The sequence below is a fragment of the Phocoena sinus genome, chromosome 17 (genome assembly GCF_008692025.1).
Source record: "Phocoena sinus isolate mPhoSin1 chromosome 17, mPhoSin1.pri, whole genome shotgun sequence".
NCBI classification, from domain to species: Eukaryota; Metazoa; Chordata; class Mammalia; order Artiodactyla; family Phocoenidae; genus Phocoena; species Phocoena sinus.
In genome coordinates this window covers 29,502,008-29,526,593 of record NC_045779.1, presented here as the reverse complement: position 1 = coordinate 29,526,593, position 24,586 = coordinate 29,502,008, and the positions used below count along the sequence as shown (strand labels likewise).

At 38.8% G+C, this 24,586-nt stretch overlaps 1 protein-coding gene across 3 annotated transcripts in view; it reads right to left on the bottom strand.

Annotated features, from left to right (window-relative positions):
* Positions 1 to 21,059, bottom strand: part of ATP6V0D2 (ATPase H+ transporting V0 subunit d2) — a 49,099-nt gene extending 28,040 nt beyond the window's left edge. The window contains exons 1-2 of one of the 3 annotated variants that reach the window (XM_032609366.1): positions 20,492 to 21,059; positions 8,156 to 8,327 (exon numbers count right to left, since the gene is read on the bottom strand). In XM_032609366.1, the coding sequence (XP_032465257.1) occupies positions 8,156 to 8,327; positions 20,492 to 20,621 (302 nt within the window). In that variant the 5' untranslated portion in view covers positions 20,622 to 21,059. The remainder of the gene's footprint in view (positions 1 to 8,155; positions 8,328 to 20,491) is intronic. The other 2 variants (XM_032609367.1, XM_032609368.1) reach the window with 2 other exon arrangements.
* Between the last annotated feature and the right edge of the window lie 3,527 nt (positions 21,060 to 24,586).

Sequence of the window (24,586 nt, the reverse complement as noted above, 5' to 3'; positions counted from 1 at the left end):
TAAACATTTACAAATATTAGAGGGGGAAGGGAGTGAGGGGAGGAGAGGAGGTGAAGGAGGGGGCATGGGCTCACGCCGCTGAAGTCCACTCACTCGCTGGTCACCTCCTGACAAGTGGAGGGGATCCGCTGCGGACCAAGGAAAGCGGAGGAGCCTGGTGGCAGCCACCCCCTCTTCTGCACTTCCCTGCACTCTCATCTCTCTCGGCCTTGGCCTCTGACACGTGAAAGAGATGCTGGTTGAAAGTTTTGGAGATCCCTGTTTTTTATGGAACACAGTTCTGTAAAATTTTCATAAGATTCCTTGGCAATAACATACACTTGTGATGGACCCTAGAAATACTGCTATGCTAGGATTGGGTTCTGATTCTGAAGGATTTTCAAGAAAAAGTCCCTCTGCCATCAGTACTGGCACACTGGTCAGCAAGAGAGAAGTAGAGCTAGAGAACAGCACAAAGGAAGAAGAGGACCTTCACAAGTGGAATCGGGAAAGAAACATCGAAGCAGGGAAAGATGATGCTTTGACTGATGTACAGCAACAGTTTTCAGTGAAAGAAACAAACTTTACAGAGGGAAACTGAAAATTGAAAATTGGCCTTCAGGCTAAGAGAACTAAAAGACCTCCAAGGAACTTAGAGAACTATGTATGTCGACCTGCCATAAAAACAACTATCAAGTACCTAAGAAAAGCGCTTAAAAATGGGAAGATGACAGATGAAAAGAATGAACACTGTCATTTCAGTGGTGTCCTCTGATGCACAAACGTTTTCAATTTTGATGAACTCCAATTTGTCTGTTTTTTCTTCTATTGCCTGTGCTTTGGTGTCATAGCCAAGAAATCACTGGGAAATCTATCATCATGAAGGTTTTCCCCTATGTTTTCTTCTAAGGGTTTATAGTTCTGGCTCTTATGCTTAGGTCTTTGAGAGATTTTCAGGTATCCATCTTACTCTGAACTTGCTCCCTGAGTTCAGAAACTGATTAAGATAGCATGGCATACTTTGGACATGGGAAATTGTTATAAAAAATGTAATGTATGGGCTTCCCTGGTGGCGCAGTGGTTGAGAGTCTGCCTGCCGATGCAGGGGACACGGGTTCCCGGTCCGGGAAGACCCCACATGCCGCGGAGCGGCTGGGCCCGTGAGCCATGGCCGCTGAACCTGCGCGTCGGGAGCCTGTGCTCCGCAACGGGAGAGGCCACAACAGTGAGGGGCCCACGTACCGCAAAAAAAAAAAAAAAAAAAAAAAAAAATGTAATGTATAAGCTATGGATATTGGACTAGCAACTATTAGTTTGATTAGGTAATACACTCCTATGATTCAGAATTTAAAAGATAAAAGAGGAAACAATAAAACATTGTTACCATCATTACCCGTCTCTCCCCTGAGTACTCAAATCCATTTCAGAATCTCCTTTTAGGCAATCACGTGATAACCCCCTACTAACTATGATAGCTAGTTAAGCAGAACAACAACGACAATTTCTCAACCCAAATGAAGAAAAGTGTTCTGCATATTGAAATTGTCTTACTTGGAAAATAAATCAAAACAAATTGTTTGGAACCAAAATTGTGCAAAGAAACTTCCAGGAGCGTAACTCCATCAGTGCCTTTGATATCTCCCACAAATATATATATATATATATATATATATATATATATATATATATATATATATACACACACACACACACAAACAAGCAAATATATGCAAAACCCCCCATTTAAAAATATAAATGGTACCATACTGTAAAAAAAAATTAGAAAAACTTACTTGAAAAAATGCTGATAATAGATATTTTAAATTAATTAAATTATTTTTACATGATTTTCTTTTAAAATGTATAGAAAGAGTATAAAAATATGTCAAATCATGGTGAGATTAAGAATGATTAATTTATTCATATAATTTTATCTAACTTAAATGGACTTATTCTTTTTTAGTAGAAATAACAAAATCCTTCTTCCGACTTGCAAATTCTTTCTTCCCTTAGCTTAGAACTCCCAGGAATCATTGACTGTTTTCTCTCATTCGTCATAAATCAAGACACTAAATTCTGTTGTCTTCCTCTCAGATGCATCTAACCACTGTCCCCTCCTTCTTAACTCTACTATCAATATTTCCACTCTAAACTTTAAAAATAGCTTCCTCTATGGTTTCTCTGCTTCAAGCCTCATTTCTTCAACACATCTTTCACAATACCAACAGAATCATTTTCCTAAAATATGTATCAGATCATTAACCCTCACTTTTCAAGGCAATAAGAGTTGAAAAGTAAAAACAAACAAAAAAGTAAAAGTAGCAGCTTTGAAATGCTATTTGGAGAGCCCTGATGTCGCATCTTAGCATTTCTACGACTTACTGGCTACAAGGACTTGGGCACTTGAAGCATGAAATGGTAGCACCCTTTCTGAAAAGCCTTCCTTATTGTTACTTATAGAGACTTAGGCCAGAGCCCTAAATCAGCCCAGGCTCTTGACTCTCGTTCCCCGTTCCCCAGTCGATGCTCCTGCTCTTGTGTGGGCTCCAGCCACACCTGAGATGACTTATCTCAAGATACACAATCTTATCATGCCTCACTGACGTACACGTATTCCTTTAATCAGATGCCCACTGAAATACTGGTTCAAATTCTACTTTCTCTGCAAAATCTTTTAAAACCAGATTTAGTTATTTCATCCTCCAGACTCCTCTAATTGAATGTTCAAGTCTCTATTATAGCTGTTGCTTAATTCTGTCATCTTTTCACCCTTTGTGGACACATATGCTTGCTCCATTAGAATGGAAGTTCTTAGTGACTCAGAATTAGGTTATTTATGTTTTGACTAACAAGTGATGGGGTAACCAACTCATCCAGTTTGCTGAGGTTTTTCCTGGTTTGAGCATCAAAAGACCTCATCCTGAGAAACCCTTTAGGGCAAACCAAGGTATACAGCCTCCTAATGTACAGCACAGTTCAAAGCCTACAGCAGGGTTATAAAGTGTCACTGGAATAGTCAAGAACTTTGGTTAGCTTTCATAAATGAATCTCTAAAGATTTCTTCACTGTGTGGGCCTTAACCCACGATTCTTGGTCGATGTTACTGTGAAGTATTGAATATTATATTTCCTTGGTCATCCTATATTGAGAAAATTTGATTATTTCAAGAGATTAAAACAATCTTAAAATAAAATTAGTATTTTGAATATTAAAATGTTATTCTAGTCAGATGGCTAATCTCAAAAGATAGGAGAAATTGAAATGCTGCTGGAAAGTGTTGAGTAGGAGGGAAGAAAAATAAAACAATCCAAGCCTACATTACATAGTCTCTTCATTAAAATGCTATTGGATTCATTCCTTTGTTTCATACCACTGTGTATAATTATAGTACATAAAACCTCCAGATCTTCCTGCTATTAGGCATTTAAAAATACCCATTCCAGATTTTCAAAACAAGTTTTACATATACAGTAATTATATCACACACATGTGCAATGCTTAGATTATATTTATCATACCACCTTAAATTTAGACCATCTCTATTAGGATTGACTTAATCATTTTCATAATGATGCTCTGGGCATTTCCTAATAGGGCAGGAAGTAATCCTATTTGATGGAAGTTCACAGGCACTAGACAGACACTTGACTTTGCAACATGTTCTAAAAGAAAAATAAGAAAAATAGTTTCAGAACTATTGGACAACTGTCCTGCACACATACCTTTGTTACCTTTTGCATCTTTAGGTTCTACAGAGCACAGCTGGATGCTGCCAGTGTTGGCAAGTCACACGACATGGTGGAACAAACCACGGATTGAGATTCAGAAGACCTAGGTTTCAGTGCAGTTGAGCTCTCTGGTCTCTGACAAGGAGATAATCCTATCCATGTAATTAACTGTGGTGAAAAACTCATAAGAATAATTGTGAAAGTGACTTCCAAGTCATAAAGTTGAGGCACCATAATGGGACATTTTAATTAGGGGTGCACATCAGAATAACCTGCATGCCTTCCAAAATACAGGTGGGCCCCACTCCAAGGCCAACTGGATCAGAATCTCCTGGGATAGGGATCAGAAATATACTTATTGTTTAAAGGTCCACAGATATTTCTGATTTACTTGCCTTTTTATAAACTATTGGGCCAGTACAAGATCATTAGTTTTCTAGAATGATGGACCTGAAATCAAATCTCTTCCAAATCTCTTAATAATGTTGTGATCTTGAAATATACATTAATATGTTGAGCCTCAGTTTCTCTACTTTGAAAACTGGAGAAATAAACACTTCTTTGTGTAGAGATGTAGGTTAAACATCTAGGTCAGATGTCTGATAAGTAACCTAAATACCTGAAGATCATAAGACAAAAGGGAGTGCTGGCAACTGTGGCCTTAATTAAATATATTTTTAAAAATTACTGTAAAGACTGACCTGGTCACACAAAATGTACCTGCAGGCATGACATTTGGTTTTTACCCCTAACATACTGGCCAGTAAATAACCAATTCTCAAGTACTATATAAAATATAAAATCCTGAACTGTCTGAAAGTATGTTTCTATATGTATGTGTAAGATACTGTTAAATACAGGATTATATATTGATTCAGCAAATATTCAGTGCCCATTATATACTTGTAAGTCCAGATAGAGATACTAAAAGAACTAATTCAAAGAGTTTACAGCTGAGAGAGAGACAGAGAGACAGAGAGAGGCAGAAGATAAATTAAAACATGTCCATTACTAACAATACTGATTCTACCAAAACTACATTTCCACATCTTATTTTTTATTAACATTCTACCCAGGTATATGTGACTGTCTGAATTCTTATATACAGTTTTTAAACATCGCTAATGACTAGAAATATTTGGAATTTTAAGTAATTGTTTTTAGAAACAGAGTATATTTTAACTAGATTGACATGGTAGTTTGTTGTGAAATAAGAAGGCTAATTAATGCTAAGGCTCCTTCCAGGTTTAAGATTCTATAATTAGGAAGCAATAAATCATGGAATCATCACATAAGAGGAACCACTGACCAAATGACTCAGAGTTATTCTTAGAGCTGGAGCATCTCTTCACAGATTTGGGGAAAATTTTCATCATGTGAGATCGTCTTGCAACCTAAAAAGTACAAAGCCTGGCAGCTTTCTCGTTCAGTTAAAATTGGACTGTCCCCTGTCATCACAGGTCAGATTTTCCGAACTCATCTAAAATCTGAGCAAAATAATTTTACAAAGCCTACTGCTAACATTTATTTCAAATCATGACTCCTCCACTTTTTAGATCTGTGACTTAGGCAAGTTATTGCACTTAAGTTTTCGTTTCCTCATCCTTAAAATGGTGATGATCAGAACTGAATAAGACTTGTCATGAGGGTTAAATGAGACAATATTTGTAAAGCACTTAGCAGAGCCTTGGCATATAGAAATAGTTCATAAATGGTGTCTAGGATTTGGATTATCATTTTTACTGTTACATAACTATGGCCATGTTGTCTTAAAGCTCAGGAATCTTTAATGTCTTCATAATTACCCATGCCAGACATTTTTGCAGGAGGCTTCCCAGCTTGCAAATCCTCTCTCACAGGCAGCCATTCAAGATTAGATATAAACTCGGACCTGACTCAGTCCAAAGCTCAAGTGCATTCTATTTCACCCCAACTGTTATGGAGAGGAATAAATCCTGGGAACAAACCTGGCCTTTTCTTTTGTCTCTCCTACATTTGGGGTTTCTGCTAAAGATTTTATTTTTAAGGAAAGGTCTTGCAGATACCAACAAAACACACACACACGAAAAATACTCTGATGTGATAAAGGCCAGCTTCATTAGCCTGGCCACTGAAGACTCCATTATCTGGTTGGAATTTACTTCTCTAGCCTCTCTTCCCCATTTCTCTCCTTCCTTTTTTGCACAGCCTACTCCAGCCCAAACTGACCAGCTATTCCTCATGCAGGCAGAATCCTTCACTCTTCATGCGTCAACCCCAGATGTTCAGCCTTCTCCCGAATCTCCAAATTCTACTCCATTTCCAGGCTTGGCAACAATGTCGGCCCTTCCAGAATTCTCAGAAAAAGTGCTTGGGCTTTAGACTGAGTCAGACCCAAGTTCATATCTAATCTTCATCCCTGACTAGTTGTATACTGGTGGAGTCTTTAAAAATGTCAGCATCTGTGTCTTGCCTATAAATAAAATTCTATACTACAGTGCTGATAGGAGGATTGACTGCACAAACAAGGAACACAGGCACTAACAACATGTCTCAGGGACATCAGTGGTTACTTCCTGCCTGGAATTATGATCATTTCTTCTACTTGCTTATTTACGGAAATGGTACAGAACAACTGGATCACTATGTGTGAAGAACAATTTAAGCTGGATCTCTAGTCTCATTCCTTACACCAAAATAAATTTTAGATGAATCAAAGTTTTAAATGTAAAAAATGAAACATCAACAACAACAGCAAAAAAATGGAAGAAAAGACAGGTGAGTTTATTGATGAGTTGGAGTGGAGAAGGCCTTTCTAAGCAGGACACAATAATCAAAAGATTGTACAATGAAAAGACTGCCGAATAGCTAATTAAAATTTTTCAATGTTCCTACAGCAAACAAACAATATAAAAATAAAAATATATTATAACAAACTGAGAAAATAAATTTTCAACCCATATGATGAAAGGTTAACTTTCTTAATTTAAAAAGAGCTTTTATATATAAACAAAAAATGCTGAATACCTCAATAAAAAAAAAATAGACAAAGTATTTGGTCACATAGCAAATAAAAGTACTTGATCGGGTAGCAAATACACATGACTAGTTAAGTATGAAAAGATGTTCCCTTTTGCTAATAAAAATATATAAATTAAAGCAGAGATACAGTTTTTAACCTATTGGAAGGGCAAAACTTAAGAAGGTAGTATGTGATGTTGGTAATGGTTAGGGCTGCAGGCCTTCTCATGCGCTGTTGGGATGGTTCAACTTAGCAAATTTTGTTAAGATAAAAACGGGGCATTCCTGTTAAAAAAACAAAACAAAACAAAAAAGAACAGGACATTCCTTTGATTCACTACTCACACTGCTAGAAATTTAGCTTAGAAATAAATTCAAGACCTACACAGTAATAAGCTAGCTGCAAAACATTTTGTAATTAAAAAAAAGTTAGTTAGTTGTTAATAAATGCCTGATAAATGGAGTCATGATATGTACAAAACACGGACTTCTACGCAGTTATTTAAAAAAGTATTACGTTGATGAGGATATTTCTAACAAATATTAAGTGGGAAAAAACTGATTCCGTTTGTATAAATTGAAAATGTGGGGGTAGGGTGGGTTGAATGTGCATCAATATACATACACAATGTACTTTTTTTTTAGAAAAATAATAAGAAACTGAGAAGTACCTACTTTTAGGGAATGGAACTGAGTGGGGAAGGAGGGGACATGTGGAATAAAGGGATATTTTTATTTTATGCCTTTCTCAACCAGTCGAGGCCCTGGATCTAGTAATCATAACTTTGTATATTACATCTAAATTGTATATACATGATAAACAGCTCTTCCATTGCGGGCGTTTGTTCCCAGTTTGTCAGCTAAGACAACTAGAGAGGCCCAAAGTTTTGAGTGCTGGATATAATCTATTAACTGGATTAAGAAATACAATTTGCTATTGTGTAGAAGTTCAAACATTTTTTAAAAAGAAGGGCCTTCACACTGAAAGATTGGAACCACTGGTGATGGAGAGGGATTAAAAATAAAACACATATAACTGTGATGGGAACTCCTTATGCTGTTGAAGAGGAATCAGGAAAGGGTAGGTGTGGCTTTAAGAACGATTTGTGATATTTCAACCCCACCGTGACAAGTGATCTGAAAATGTCGCATATCTACCTTCACGCATCAGCAGTACTTATTTTTTAGAATGAAAACTGAAAACACTGCTTTACACGGAGGTCATCGCCACCTATCTAATCTTGTTTATAAATAAATGAAATCTATATTCTAACAGTGAAAATGCAGCTCTGTGAGCTTATCAGTTGCTCAAATTTGAATGTATTCAAACTTTCAAACAGTAGAAGAGGTCTTAAGCCTCATATCAGCCTAACACCCCACCTGTTAACTGTTCGGGGTTGTTTGCACAATCACACTGGGGAGGAGTAGGACCTCCTGCTATCACTTACGTCATGTATGTGAAAAAGGTGCTCAGGGGCTCCAGGGAATGATTCCGGAAATACTCAAATTCTCTGCATAGCTTTTTTCTCATCTCTGTGTCAATAATGGAAACAGTAAGAGGATTTGTTTGGTTAGCCAAGAAGTTGCCATAATCAGTGGTCTGGAGATGAATTTTCAGATCTGAAATTAAATGAAACCCCAAATCAGGTTAAATTTTGAACATGCATGAATAACCTTTACAACATTAATTGAAAGTATGGTAATTTTATGACAAATGCATATTTAATTATTATCTTATTAGACCTTAACATAAGATCTACATATGATTTAGATTTGAGCATCAATCTCTAAAGCAATAAAAAATTCATGTTAACACAGTCTAGTACGATATAACAATTTTTAATTACCTGAAAAATTCTAGAATTATTTAGCACAGCTCAAAAAAACATAAAAAACCACCTAGTCCAGAGATTGCAAATTGGTTTTACCTGAGCCAACTTAGTCATTTGAAAATAGTGCTAGGAAAACTGTTTGAGGATACTAAGCCTCCATCTCAGCTTGATGGAAAAGAAAAGTTTATTACTAATATTTACCGTGGGTATGGGAGGGCAGCCACCAATATCCTTTGACTACAGATGAAGAAGTTGAGTTTCAGCAGGTCTAAATGGGAGTTATATAGTAGTGGAGCTTAAACTAGGAGATGGGTTTCCTTACTCTTGAATTCCAACGTCATTTCCATGGGACCATGTTAGATGTCCTTTAAATGGCAATGTTTTTGGTTGCCAGATAATTTAATTGATTTCATTTATTGTCACTTCATCCTGAACAAAACATTTGTTTTCCAGTCCTACACTTCTGTTAATACTGATCCCATCTAACTCCATAGAGTCGGCCCCCTCCCCTTTTCAGATTGCTCATTATAATGTATCCTTCAGCATTAAAATAATAGTTACCAGTGATTGAGCGCTTATCGCATATCAGGCATTGTACCAAGTGTGTATTATCTCATTTACTATACATGGCAACCCTATGAGTTAGGAATGATTTTTAGCCCCTTTTACAGATAAGAACCCTGAAGCTCAGAGAGCTTAATAGCTTGCTCAAAATCACGTTGATAAATGGACTCAAAGCCAGCCTCATATCTTAAAAGTCTGTAATTTATTGCCAATCAGTTAAATCAGATTATCAGTTGTTCTGTAAAGCCTTAATTCTGTGTGGTAGAATTATTCAATCTCACGCTGAATTTCAAAGTACTTGGATAATATTTCTAGCACAGCTCCTGTCCCAGAATATTATAAAGTCTTAATATGTTAACTCCAAAAATGCAGTTCTGCTTTCTTCATTATATCTTTTAGTTATATCTTTTATCTTTTGGTTCCTTGTGCAGTACCCAACGTATAAGTGTTCTTAAATATCTGAATATCAAAAATGTCTTTGGGGGCTTCCCTGGTGGCACAGTGGTTGAGAGTCCGCCTGCCGATGCAGGGGACACGGGTTTGTGCCCCGGTCTGGGAAGATCCCACATGCCGCGGAGCGGCTGGGCCTGTGAGCCATGGCCACTGAGCCTGCGCGTCCGGAGCCTGTGCTCCGCAACGGGAGAGGCCACAACAGTGAGAGGCCTGTGTATCACATAAAAAAAAAAAAAAAAAAAAGTCTTTGGCACCATCTAGCACACAACTGGAGACAATATAGCATCCTGGATCTTACTGTATTTTTCATTCGAACATTTATTAAGCATCTGTTATGTGCTGTTACCACAGGAGGCCCAAAATGGACAAGACATATTCCTCATCTTCAAGGAAACTCACAATCTGGTGGAGGTAGAGGCATGACAAACAGATGATGCAAACAACTAAATTCAGTGATAAAGATAAGAACCTTGATATATGGGAACATAGAAAATAAGAGCAAGATGCATAGGGATGAGAGCAAAAAAACCTAGGAGAGTTTCCAGAAGAAGGTTAAGCCAGAGGTGAGCCTTAAGGTGCTATGTAAGAGCGCAAGGAAGGCATTCCATGAATTAGTATGGGTATGGTGGGTGCAAGAAACTCAAAACAGTTCAGTTTGGTGGTTTGAAGCACTTAGTAGGAGAGAAGGAGGGGTAAGAAGTGAAGACAGAGAAATAAGCAGGGGCTGTGCCCAGGAAGGCTTGGTGTGACTTCCTTGATCCTGAGGATTACAGGGAGCCCCTGTGGGCTATGAACTAATTGCTCTGTAAGCTGATGGGAGGGTGGATTTGCAGTTAGGCACTCAAGTGGTTCTTGAGTCTCTGAGATTCAGCAGACAGGCATTCTTCCGCAGTGTCTGGAGTAGGTCATGCAACAGAAATGCTCTTCATCTGATTGACTGCAGAATTTAATTGCTCAATTACCTATTTAATTAAGTTAATTAAAAAAATCATACTCTTTTGCTATGTCTTCTTTGGCTTTTATTTTGACAGTCAGACTTTTATACAGTTTGACAGTTTGCCTTCTCAGCACTGAGGAATATTTGCCAACAGAAGTGACACAAATGGTATTTGTTCCAAAACCATGGTATATTGCTCATGTGACATATGGTTCTTTTAAGCAAAATAACTTCCAAACCTTTCAGCTGCCAGTGAGATTCTGAAATTAAATGCCTCAAGTGTTTCAGGGCTTCTCTGGTGGTGCAGTGGTTAAGAATCCGTCTGCCAATGCAGGGGACACGGGTTCAATCCCTCGTCCAGGAAGATCCCACGTGAGGCAGAGCAACTAAGCCCGTGTGCCACAACTACTGAGCCTGCGCTCTAGAGCCCGAGAGCCACAACTACTAAGCCCGTGTGCCACAACTACTGAAGCCTGCGTGCCTAGAGCCCGTGTTCCACAACAGAGTAGCCCCCACTCCCAGCAACTAGAGAAAGCCCGAGTGCAGCAATGAAGACCCAATGCAGCCAAAAATAAATAAGTAAAATAAATAAATTTATATAAAAAAAAATGTCTCAAGTGTTTCAGACCCTGTAAGCAATCTTGTAATACTGTGCTTGGTGGAGAGACAGTTGAGATAGAAGGAGCCCTGTCTCACCAGCCCCAAGATGATCCAAGGGACACTTGCAATCAGATCCTAAGAAAAGCTTACGACCTGAAATATTTGCTCAGACAATATCATTATCTGTCAGTAATGACAATAATGCTTATAGTTTTATAGTTTTTAAAATAGGATCACGTATTTTTCCTCACATTTCCCTAAATGCTTATCTAAATAGGTATGTGATGAATAAAGCTTTGTGGTCAAATACATTTGGAATAAAAAAGCTTCTTAACTGCAGGAACTGAAAGCCTTTAATACATTAATTTGAATGATTTCTTTGGAAAGAGTATGGTACAGAACCTCCCAAGCCACCAGAAATCAACGGAGACACCCACAGAGCACACTTTGCAAAATTACACTCTTTTCTTATCCAGAGTAGTGTGTCAAGTGGATTTTTTTATTCAAATGAAGAACTGTGAGATCACTACCAACTAAATCAATTTTATAGGTCCCAGATGTAATAACATAAAGAGAACAGATTGAGCTATTATAACAAATATCTGAGTATATCATCCAAAGTAGTGTATATGAAATATGCCCGCATGTGTGTACATGGGGTCATAAAGTAAAAATGCATCTTCTGTGGGTTGCAGTCCACTGGGTTCAGGGAATTATCTGAGATCTCTTGGCCAGTGAGGCAGGACAACAATCTGGTTGTTACCTCTTCTTTATTAATTTGTTGGATAGGTCTTTCTTTTCTGGGCAGCTTCCTGTCGATACTCTATAAAAATGAATGTCCAGACCTTTCACACTCCATGTAGATTATGCCAAGGAAGCACCTTCAGAGGTACCTGTGAAAGGTGCTATCTTTGAGCAGCCCCCTGCCTCTTCACCACACTCTGCTGGCACTTAACTTATGAAAGTTATTTGACCTTTCTGAACTCAGTTTCCTCATCTACAAAATAGGTATAGAAACTATGCTTTTGGGTTGTTGTGGGGATTTTAAAAGATGATGTAGGTGAAGAGCCTTTTTTTTCCTCACTTGTACCCATCTACTTCCAAAGTAATTCGATTCAGTTGGCTAAGACTTTTTTATTCTCTAAACCAGAATTTTCTTAAATAATATATTGGAATCTACCATCATATAATTACTCAGATTTTAATAAATATATCAGGATCTATAAAACCAGACGCTTCTTCCTCAATTTTTGCTAATGTACTTCCATTCTCATGGTGATAAAACTTCAAGTCCTCTTTGATGCTTTATTAACTCCAAATCCCCTGCATTGTTCCTTAATATCTTCCTGGATTTCCTCTACTTATATCCCCCATTTAGAATGACCATATCATAAACCTAGCTCACCGTGGCAATCTCTTAATAGATTCTTCCAGACTTGTTTCTCTCCATGTATTCCATGCCTCAAAGAATATTTCCTAAGAAATATTTTGATCTTATAATGATCTTATAAGTAGCTTGGAACTACTGAGTTTTAGGCAGATTAAAAGCAACTTGCATAATATTTGCAGAGTATTTTACCACTGACAATGATTTTAATATACATTATCTCTCAACCTTAACAATAATCCCCATCTCATAGATGAAGAAACCGGGCTTCCCTGACGGCACAGTGGTTGAGAGTCTGCCTGCCGATACAAGAGACACGGGTTCGTGCCCCGGTCCGGGAGGATCCCACATGCTGCGGAGTGGCTGGGCTCGTGAGCTATGGCCGCTAAGCCTGCGCGTCCGTAGCCTGTGCTCCGCAACAGGAGAGGCCACAGCAGTGAGAGGCCCGCGTACCGTGAAAAAAACAAAACAAAACAAAACAAAAACATGAAGAAACCGATGCTCAGAGAAATAACTTGTTCATGTTGTCTATGCTTACAAGTATTTGACTGAAGTTTCAAACGTACCTCCTCATCCGATATTTTGAAGCTCCATAATTAGACTTTCAAGGGCCTTCAAAAAATTTCCCAACCTAAATTCTTGCCTTATTCTCCAAGTATGCTAGTATTGCAGCCAAACTGCTTCACTCCTCACCCATATGCTTTTATTGTTTTCTATCTATAGTTCATTAATTCTTCCCAAGAACCTAGAATGTCTTGCCATATCAACTCCCCTCCACCCACCTCCTATGCCTTATCTCACTGGCATTTTCCCAACCTACTGTCTTTCAAGATTTGGTTCACTTTCAAATATATTTTCTATCTATAGGTTTAAACTCTTCTTATATTTTTAATTGTTTTATTTATAGAATGAATATTTCCAAAACAAACCAGTGCTTTTGAAGGCAAATAGAATCAGCTACTTAGAATCATATACCAAACACCATTAACCATAACCAAGAAATGGAAGGATTATTTTAGGGATTCAAAAATCCAGCAAAAGAGGGTAAATTAATTCTTGTTGTATATACACTGCAGTTCAGGGGGTGTTCTTATGACTTCCCAGGAATTCTTATGGTTTACAGTTTACAAAACATCTTCAGAAATTTCTAACTCCCCTGGTAACTGGGAGTTAGGCCAGGGAGATACCATCTAAGCATCAGATAAGAAAGCACCATGACTAAAAGTTAAGCAGCTGGCTTAACACCCCAGAGCCAGAAAGTAGAAGAGCCAGGACTTAAACTCAAACATGCAGACATTTCTAATGTGTATTTTCAGATTCTTACTATGTGCAAAACATAACCTTGGGCTAGAGAAGCTAGGAGACAAAAAAGTATACGGTGTGGTTTCTACCCTTAGAAAAAAGTCTTTTTCTTAAAAAAAAATTCAGTTTTATTGAAGTATAACCAACAACTAAAATGGTAAGACATTTAAAATGTACATTGTGGTGATCTGATATACATTTACATTGTGAAAGGATTCTCCCACCTAGTTAATTAACACCTCTGTCACCAGACATATTTATAGTTTCTGCCCTTAAGGCTTAAATTTAGGAGGGGATAGATTCATTTATTCATTCAGGAGGTAAGCCCTTAACTGATAATTCAGTGGACTAGACAGATAAATGAGACAAATGTCCTGCCCCAGGGTGACATACTTACGCAAATATCACAGATGTTACACAGAATTAGGTCCATTACAAGGCACAATAGAGCACAAAATTGAGAGTAGTCAATTCTGTCCCAATAGGGATACAGTAGAAAAGGGTTTATAGAGAAATTGACTTGGAAGTGGAGACTTTAAAGAGGAATGGGTGTTCTCCAGGCAAGCAGGATGGTGAATGGAATTTGTGGCTGAAGGAATAACTGTAGAAGGGAAGAAGGGTTCTGAGGAAATGCTTACCAGGTAGAGATAGGACAGACTGCTCCAGCTTTTAAACTGAGTGAAGTTTATCCTGCCTGAAGAAAGTATTTTTGAACAGAAAAGTGATGGCATTGTATATGCATTTTTAATACAAGGCAGAGAAAATAATTACTATAATTAGAGGTACAAATAATGTCTAAAGGAGCTTGGTGAAAGCCCTTTGAAATAAGAGTCTTCCTTCTATATGATTTTTTAAATTTAAAAGTAGGTAGCAGGGGGACTTCCCTGGTGGCACAGTGGTTAAGAATCCGCCTGCCAATGCAGGGGACATGGGTTCGAGCCCTGGTCTGGGAACATCCCACATGCCACGGAGCAACTAAGCCTGTATGCCACAGCTACTGAGCCTGTACTCTAGAGCCCGCAAGCCACAACTACTGAGCCAGCATGCCACAACTACTGAAGCCTGTGTGCCTAAAGCCTGTGTTCCGCAACAACAGAAGCCACCACAATGAGAAGCCCACGCACCGCAACGAAGAGTAGCCCCTGCTCGCCACAACTAGAGAAAGACTGTGCGCAGCAATTAAGACCCAATGCAGCCATAAATAAATAAATAAAATAAAATAAAATAGGTAGCAGGTATAAATACAGGTAAACAATGAAAGGTCTCCTACTTGTCACCTACCTATCCACCACCCCCACCACTCATTACTAGCCCCAGTAAATTACTAGTTTTAGTTTCATTTGAATCCTTTCACAGTTTCTTTGTATCGAGACAATCATATAGAAAATATATTTTAAATGTATCTGCCTTTTTCAGTAAAGAGTATCCGTATGCTACACAGTTCTTCCCCTTGCTTTCCTCACTTAATACATCTCACCTATCTTTCCATATCAGTCCTCTTAGAGTGTGTCCTCATGCTCTTTTCTTTTCTTTCTTTCTTTTCTTTCTTTCTTTTTGTAGCTGCAGAATATCCCATTACGTGACTGTTCCATAATTTATCTAACCAGTTCCCTGCCAATGGACATTTTATTTGTTTTTCATTTTCTGCTATTCCCAACAATGCTACATGAAGTACCAGGTCAAGTGTACATGCATATGGAATTTTGAGGCCCAACTGCTATCATTAAGGGATTCTTATTTTTTCAATATTTTTATTCTCTAGAGTTGGGGCCCTTTTAGGGCAGGGACTATTTCTTTTCCATCTTTACTTCCTCGGCTCTAAAGGGAAAGTGCTTAATATATGAATTAATTCCCATGTGAAGACACAGTTGGAAAGTAATGAAGGTCATGTTCCTTGAAAAGGAAATAATTGTTCGTGAGCTATAATCACCTCCTCTCATCCCCTTCCCAAAAATGATGGCAAAGAGGACGAGGTAAAGGCTGGGTCCAGAGCACTCTTACCACACCCTGAGAGCCAGAGATCACTTTCACCATAAATTTTAGAAAAGGCTATTTCTTACTAAATTCTAAAGCTCTGAAGTATTCATTTTACCACTTTGTCCTTTTTCTGAAGAAGAAAGAATACTTACAAAGTCTTGATTGTAATTAAACAAAAAAATCTGATGAAAATAGCCATGTTGCCATGAAAAGACATGGAGGGTCTTCAAAGGTATGTCACTAAGTGAAAGAAGCCAGTCTGGAAAGGCTACATAGATACTGTATGATTCCAATTATGTGACATTCTGGAAAAGGCCAAACTAAGGAAGCAGTAAAGTGATCAGTGGTTGCCGAGCTGGGGGTCAGGGAGGGGGAGAATAGTCAGAGTATAGAGGAATTTTAGGGCAGTGAAAATACTATGTATAATACAATAGTGGTGGATACACGTTATCCATTTGTCCAAACCCATAGAATGTACAACACCAAGAGTGACTGAATTATCAACTCTGGACTCTGGGTGATTACCATGTATCAGTGTAGGTTCACTGATTATAACAAATGCACCACTCTGGTACGGGATGTTGATAAGGGGGAGGCTATGCACGTGTGGAAGTAGGGGTTATATAGGAAATCTCTGTTTTTCCTCCTTAATTTTGTTGTGAACCTACAACAGCTCTAAAAAGAGTTTTAATTAAAAAAATTAGCAGTGTTAATTCTTCTAAAGACTATTTCATGTCCCTTTAACATTATTATTTTGGTTTAAGTTAATTTTAAAGAACTTGTTTTAAAAGTTACTTTTTAAGAATTTTCTATGTGAATATAGCCTCCAAGCAGTACCATCGACACAAGCCATGTGAACTGGCTTCCTCTCCTGTCCCCTGGAAGGACTGAGTCACAGAGGGTCCTAGTGACTGGTTCAGGTCACTGTTAGTCAGGGTCAGGCCTTGGAGTGGATGAGTATTTCTGACCACACTCACACAATCATAAATACTAGGATTTTTCAAAGCTTCTCTGGACAATTTTCATGTTTCTCTCTTCCAAATTTACCTGAAACCTTATATGTTCCTGGTAAGTGGTTCTAAAACAAATTGTTGGTATCAGGACACTTTTCTTTTAAAGACTAGAGGACTTCAAAAGACTAAAGGCAAATATAAGCTTTGCCAAGTTAGCTTTCCTTTACAGAAAATGCCTGCTTCAACACATAATACTATCCTGACACTGTTTTACCTACTCCTCTTTACCCATAATTTGTATGGTGTATATTATGTGAGAAAGTAAACAAATCCTAAAATCCTTAACTTCTGTCTCAATGAGTGTCCTTGAGTTCTTCTCTTCATGTCTTAAGCCAGCTCGGAAGGTGGCTGGGTTTCTCTCCGTACATTCACAGATGCAACAGTTGCACTGCTTTTCACAAGTGATTTATTTCCCAACATCTTCTAAAATAAACAGGCAGGGCAGACATTATTTTCTATATCAAAATGGAGCTGAGAGCTTCCCTGGTAGCGCAGTGGTTGAGAGTCCGCCTGCCAATGCAGGGGACACGGGTTCGTGCCCTGGTCCGGGAAGATCCCACATGCCGCGGAGCGGCTGGGCCCGTGAGTCATGGCTGCTGAGCCTGTGTGTCCAGAGCCTGTGGTCTGCAATGGGAGAGGCCACAACAGTGAGAGGTCCGCGTACCGAAAAAAAAAAAAAAAAAAAAAAGGAGCTGAGAGCAACATGGACCTATTCATGTATCTTCCATTCATGCTCAGGAGGCAGACAGTTTAGTGGAAAAGCAGATGCAGATGTCTGCATACCCCACCCCTGACAAGGTGGTTAGATTAGTCACAGCCACTCTAAGCCTCAGAGTCCTCAACAATTAACTGAGGAGATGAAACCCTTACTTTATTTAGATTGATTTTCTCATGCATCATTATAACCTATAGTTTGATGGCTCATATTTGATACTCCTAAGAGTCTCCGAACAGATTGGCAACAGATTCAAACACAGTTGTAAAACGAATGGTTGAAAAAAAATATATATTAATGGGAGGAAAGAAAGGTAGTAACCATGAGATACAATGACAATAAAGCAATAGTGTATATAAGAGGGTTTCTTACTCGGGGTGCAGGATGACTTCAGGTGGTCCATGACCGCCTGATGTTATATGGAAAATTCTATATGTATGCACCTGTGTGTATTTTTCTAAGAAGTCCATTCTTCGGGTCTTCAAAAGGGTCTGAAACCTTTCTTTCTCCCGCAAACTGAAGCTGAGGGTGGTTTTTCTCTGAATTCTTTAGTGAGCTGGCTAAACCTTGCTTTGTATCATGACGACATTTCACGTATTGTTTATGTTTAAATTTGTATTCCTCAGCCCATTTAAAAGCTTGACTGAAAACTATTGAGAATTCATTCAAATGGCTTCTCTCAGAAGCATTCGTTATGCTCTGTGTTCACTAATTTTTTCTACCTTAATTTATGCTGATTTTATATATATGATTAACATTCTCCAGACACCAAACTCCTAATTAAATATGCTGAAGTGATTTAGGATTTGGGATTATATTGTAATTTTTTGTAGCCAACAGAATTAGGTATCATCTACAAGATTTGTCTAGCTGTTTCCATTGCTTATGAAAGGAGAGGGTCTCCCTCAACTTGGGCAGTTCTACCTTAACTCTGGCTCTAACTGGTCAGAACCATAAAGTGACCTCAGGAACATCAGCCCTACTTGAGAAGCCTGCAAAGTCACCTCCGAGTTTTTGTTTTATTTTGCCTTCTAATACTCTTCCCGGCAGTCTTGATCCTTAGTGCTTTCTTTTTTTTTCTAGAATAATCTAGAAGTTTTAAAGCACCCTATTATTGACATTATTATATTAATTTTATAAGCATGTTTCAAAGTAAACAAATGTAGTGTTTTTAATAATAAAAATACTATATTTAAATGTGAAATCTTTGGTAAGCCTTTGAAAATACTGTAGCTTAAAGATAATTTCCAGGGACTTCCCTGGTATTCCAGTGGTTGAGAATCCATCTTGCAATGCAGGGGGTGCTTGTTCAATCCCTGGTTGGGGAACTAAGGTCCCACATGCAGCGGGGCAACTAAGCCTTTGTGCCGCAACTACTGAGCCCATGTACTCTGGAGTCTGTGCGCCACAACTAGAGAGAAGCACACGTACCACAACTAAGACCCCACGCAGCCAAAAATAAATAAATAAATAAATATTTAAAATAAATAATTTCTTTTTTAAGAAAAAGATAATTTCCAGAATGGGGGGGGTGGGGATGAGGAGAAGGATACGAAGTGTTGATTATACAAGATGAATAAGTCCTAGAAATCTACTGTAGAGCATAAAGCCTATAGTTTACACACACACACACACACACACAGTAATAACAGAGGGCAGGAGGAAACCTTTGGAGGTGATGGATAGGTTTGTGGCATAGATTGTGGTGATTTCCCAGGTGTATACCTATCTCTAAACTCATCAAGTTGTATACATTAAATATGTACAGCTTTTTGCATGTCAATCATACCTCATAAAGTGGTTAAAAAAAAGAGATAATTTCCATTTGTAGAGTGCTTCACAGTTCTTAACACATTCTCTCATGTCCTGCCTTATTTATTTCTCCAAACAACTCAGCAAAGCAGGCGTTACCATCAAGTTTTACAAATAAGGAATCAGGCTCAGAGGCTTTCAGCCCCAAGTCACCTACTTATTCTTGGCAGAGGTCAAAGTCAGGACTTTTGAATCTAGGATGGCCTCACCACATACCATGCCTCTTGATTTTTTTCTTAAGCTCCATTAAAGACAAACCTCAAATATGCATACTCTCATGTTAATAGATACTGGTAAGTAAAATAGAATAAAATTCTCTAGACCAAGGTTTAGGGTATTATTATTATTACTTTTTGGCCATGGATCCCTGGACAGTTTGGTGATATCCTTCTCCAGATAATATTTATAAATATGTAGAACGAGGGACTTACCTGGTGACGCAGTGGCTGGGAATCCGCCTGCCAATGTAAGTGACACAGGATACGTCCGGGAAGATCCCACATGCCGCGGAGCAACTAAGCCCGTGAGCCACAACTACTGAGCCCACATGCGACAACTACTGAAGCCCACATGCCTAGAGCCAGGGCTCCACAACAAGAGAAGCCACCGCAATAAGAAGCCCACTCACAGCAACGAAGAGTAGCCCCCACTCGCCGCAGCTAGAGAAAGCCTACACGCAGCAACGAAGACCCAAGGCAGCCAAAAATAAATAAATATGTAGAACGAAAATACATAGTATTACAAAGGAAACCAAATATTTTAAAATATAGCTATTAAGATATTTTAAAATGTGTAATAACATGATTCTTTATTAAGACATTAAATATCAAGGATGAGTGCAATATCTAGTATAATTTTGAAATAGTGAAAACATAAATGATATCTCAATGTATCTGTAAGAACTGTATGAGGATATGAAAACACTGAATTTCTGTTGGTGACAAAGTACTAACCGCCGTGATTTGTTGCCTACATTCATAATGAAAGGAAATGCTACATTTTACTTAGAGAATACTGAAAATAGAGGTGTAATATTTCTTCCTCGTCCAAGTTCAATGTAGTCAATGACCCCTGAAGTCTGGACCCTGGGCCTAAGAACCCGCCCTGGATTCCCAGGCCCCTGGTCCATGCTTCCAGTGGGCAGCATCAATCCCTTTTTTCCTTTTTAAACGGCGAGAAGAGCGGCGCTTACCTTCCAGGGTCTCACACTGGACCAGGTTGATGTAGTCCCGCTGGGTCAGGAGGCCGGCTTTGCATCCTCGCACCAGGCCCTCCAGGTAGCCATGGTCCGCGTTGAAGTATAGCTCGGCGCCCTCAAGCATGGGGGAAGCGGTCGCGGCCGAGAGAGGCTGAAACAGCTCTGCGTCCCTGGCAGACCCCGAGGACGTGCACCAGTCTGGAAAGAGTGCTAGCAGTACTGCGGAGTTACCGGGAAGTGATCTCTCAGCTGATAGTCGGGGTTTCGTGACTAGTTTCCTCCGCTTTCAGTAGCTTTCAATATAGCCTGCCCAGCCCTGTTTTTACATCAACAGTGAGTCAGCTAGATAACCCGAGTGCACCCGGGAGCAAACCCTTGCTGGGAGAGGAGGGTCGTGAGAAGCGGGGGTCAGGACTCTTTCCCTGCGAGAGCAAATGGCCCCTTCCCTGCTTTGCTATTGGAACCCTAGCTACAGCAGAATGTTGTGTAAACATTCCTTCCCCATCTGAGCTTTCAATTGTAAATTACATTTGTCCTAAGTGTCCTGAGGACTATCAATAAGAAGAGATGACTTTTTTTTTTAATTAACTTACATGTAAACAGAGCAAACGTGAGCAGGCAGTTTGGAGAACCCTGAGAAGCTAATTCAGCAGCACCGTGTTTGTAAAACCAATGACTAGTAATGCCTTAACCTGGTCAAAGGTTCATAGCTGCTTCCCTCCCCGCACCCTGTCGTTAGAGGCAGAGACCAGAAAACAATCCTGGGAGCTGATACACAGTGTTGTGATTCTTAATAATAAGCCACTACCTTTGCAAAATCTGACCGTTTACAAGGCGCTCGTCATTTTCTTTTTCCCATTTGGATCTCAGGATACTCAGACGAGTATCTGAACTGATAGTATTATTACTCAAATCACAAATAAGGAACCAGCTCTCAGAAGTCGGGAGGCAGCTCAAAATGCACAGCTTAATTAAGCCAGGACGTAATTGTTGTTTCATGCTCCCAAAAGGAATGCTTGTTCTCCCTTACACTTAGTTCTAAAATTGTATCAAATATCCTGAACACTATTTTACATATGTCGTATTTCACTTTCATATATATTGTGTCAAATTCTTAATTGAAGTTAAGGTGCCAGAAATTCTCCAGTCTCTTCTCAGTAGTTCCAAGACTGTGAGCCATGTGGCAGAGCAGTTCTCCCGGGTTCCCTTACCCTGCTACTCTCCGCCCAGGTGCCCCTTCCCAATAAAATCTTTTGCTTTGTCAGTATGTGTGTCTCCTCAGACAATCCATTTCCGAGTATTAGACAAGAGCTCACTTTCTGGCCCTGGAAGGGGCCCGTCCCCCTTCCTGTTACAGTTACATTGTGAATTGCAAATAATTTGAAGAAATAGTCTTTCAGTATTCAAAAAACTGTTTTTTTCAGCAAAGAAGCCACGCACATTACATATGACTTCATTGTTTCATTTTTGTCCTACTCATTAATGTAAATAAAAATATCAACCAACGGTCATTGGAACTACACTTGTTTGTCAATTGCAACCATAGGTTGGCTACAGATTCTAGAGTTGAACAAAGATAAATGAAAGCATACTGTGAAAATCAATGGAATATATGGGATTTGTAAGAAAGAGTATTATTTTATTGTTATTTGTAAATTGGGTAATATGCATCTTTTATATCATAAAATTTATGATAAATATATATACATATTTTGAGGAGAGAGCCAGTTGTTAAATATTTAGAGCACAACACAAAGTCTTCATAGTTTTGCTGAGAACTAGCCCTGAATGTCCACATGCTCAAAAAAGAATGGATTTTGTGTGAGTGTGTGCGAAAAACTTCAGTTTGCCATGTTTTATATTTATAAGCAGACAAGTTCCAATGTTTCTTTAAAATGATAGACATCTACTTTCTCCACTATTATGAAATTAGTGGATGAAGCAGGCAAAGTATTTCCTTTTCTTCACATTACTCTTCTAACCTACCTAGCAAAAGCAAAAATGTCTCATTCCTGCTACAGGTACCTATCAAAAATGAGATCAAACTCATGGGATATGAGAGGAAACGCAGCACAGTGACAATAATCTGGAGCTTCTTTGTAAATGGGTCCTTCTTGTGAAAATGTAATAAAAATGTTCATTTCAGTGTTTAAACTACCAATGATGTTTAGGAGAGTGGGCTTTGGAGTGCGACAGAGTATGAGTTTAAATGACTTCCTCTCTCTGAGTGCCAGTGTTTTCATGTGTAAAATGAAGATAATAACACTCACCTCAGTTTGTTGTAAATATTAAATGAGATACAATCCTTAATATGCTTAGCAGGTGTGGGCTTGTGTGCTAAAAAGCTACTGCAATGGCTTCCCTTCTTCCTCCTGTTACTACAAACTGTAATCCTAATTCTTTAACTACACTGAGTTCCTGAAAGCCAGGAAGAGTATCTTATCATCTTTCTGTCTCTCAAGTGCCTAGTAGCATGCCTTGAGGGCGAGCAGAGACTCAAATAGCTGTTTGCTGGATAAAATTGCTCTTAAAGAGTCTTTAGTTCCACGTTTCTCTAGGAAACACCATATTTGGTAATTGTATCCAAAGAATGAAGGTATTGTGGTTTTGTAGCATGCTATACAAATATATGTATATGTGTATGTATGCTTATCTATATAGAATATATAGGACTTATTACAAATTTCTGTCAATTTTAAGAGTTCCCAAGAGTCATTAGCTTCGTAGCCATTCCCAGCCAAACAATCCCTCGCAGTGTCTTTAGAGGCAGTGTTGTGTAGGATACAGTGTTGTGTAGGCCCTCTACACAGTGTTGTGTAGGCCCCCTGGAGTGGGCCCAGGATGCCATACTCAGTGACAAAGTCAAAGGCCAAGTCAAAGTCCTTTTCTAAAGCTATCAGCACTTCAAACAAATAAACAAACTTTAAACCTTTTTATTATGGGACATTTCAAACATATATAAATGGAAACAATACTTTATAATTAACCCCCATGTATCCATCACCCTGCTTCAATAATTATTCACTCACGGCCAGTCTTAGTTCAGCTTTACCAGGGATCACGAAGGTTTTTCCCCATAGGGCCAAATAGTAAATATTTTAGCCTTTGTGGGCCATACAGTCTCTGTTGCGAATACTCAACTCTGCCTTTGTAGCAAGAAAGCAGTCATAGATCACATAAACAAATGAGCCTGACTGTATTCCAATAAAATTTTATTTACCCAAAACATTGGATTTCCCTGGTAGTCCAGTGGTTAAGAATCCACCTTCCAATGCAGGGGACATGGGTTCGATCCCTGGTTGGGAAACTAAGGTCCCACATGCTGTGGGGCAACTAAGACCACGCACTCTGGAGCCCTCCCGCCACAACTAGAGAGAAGCCCATGTGCCGCAACTAAGACCCGATCAGCCAAATAAATAAATAAATATTTAAACAAACAAACAAAACAAGTGGTGGGTCAGATTTGGTCTGGGCCATAGTTTTTGGCCCTGCTCTATAACATTGCCTACTTCCTCCCTATCCTTAATTATTTACAAGTAAATCCAAGATATCATTTTTTATCTATAAATATTTCAGTTATCTCTAAAAGATAAAAATCCTTTAACAATAATATAATATTGTTATATATACTGTATTATATATTATAATATAATCATGACTCCATTGTACTTGAAGTTATTCCTTAATAATATTTTTTCATTTTTATTTATTATTATTATTTTTTTGTGGTACGTGGGCCTCTCACTGTTGTGGCCTCTCCCGTTGCGGAGCACAGGCTCTGGACGCGCAGGCTCAGTGGCCATGGCTCACGGGCCCAGCCGCTCCGCGGCATGTGGGATCTTCCTGGACTGGGGCACGAACCCGTGTCCCCTGCATCAGCAGGCTGACTCTCAATCACTGCGCCACCAGGGAAGCCCTATTCCTTAATATTAAATATCCAGTTAATGTTCAAATTTTCTCAGCATAATTTTTTTTACACTTGGCTTGTTGGAATGAGGAGACATTATAATTGGGTTACATGCCTCTTAACTTTCTTTTAGGTACGCCTTCCCTCCCTCTAGCCCTGCTCTTTAAGACATTTGGTCTCAG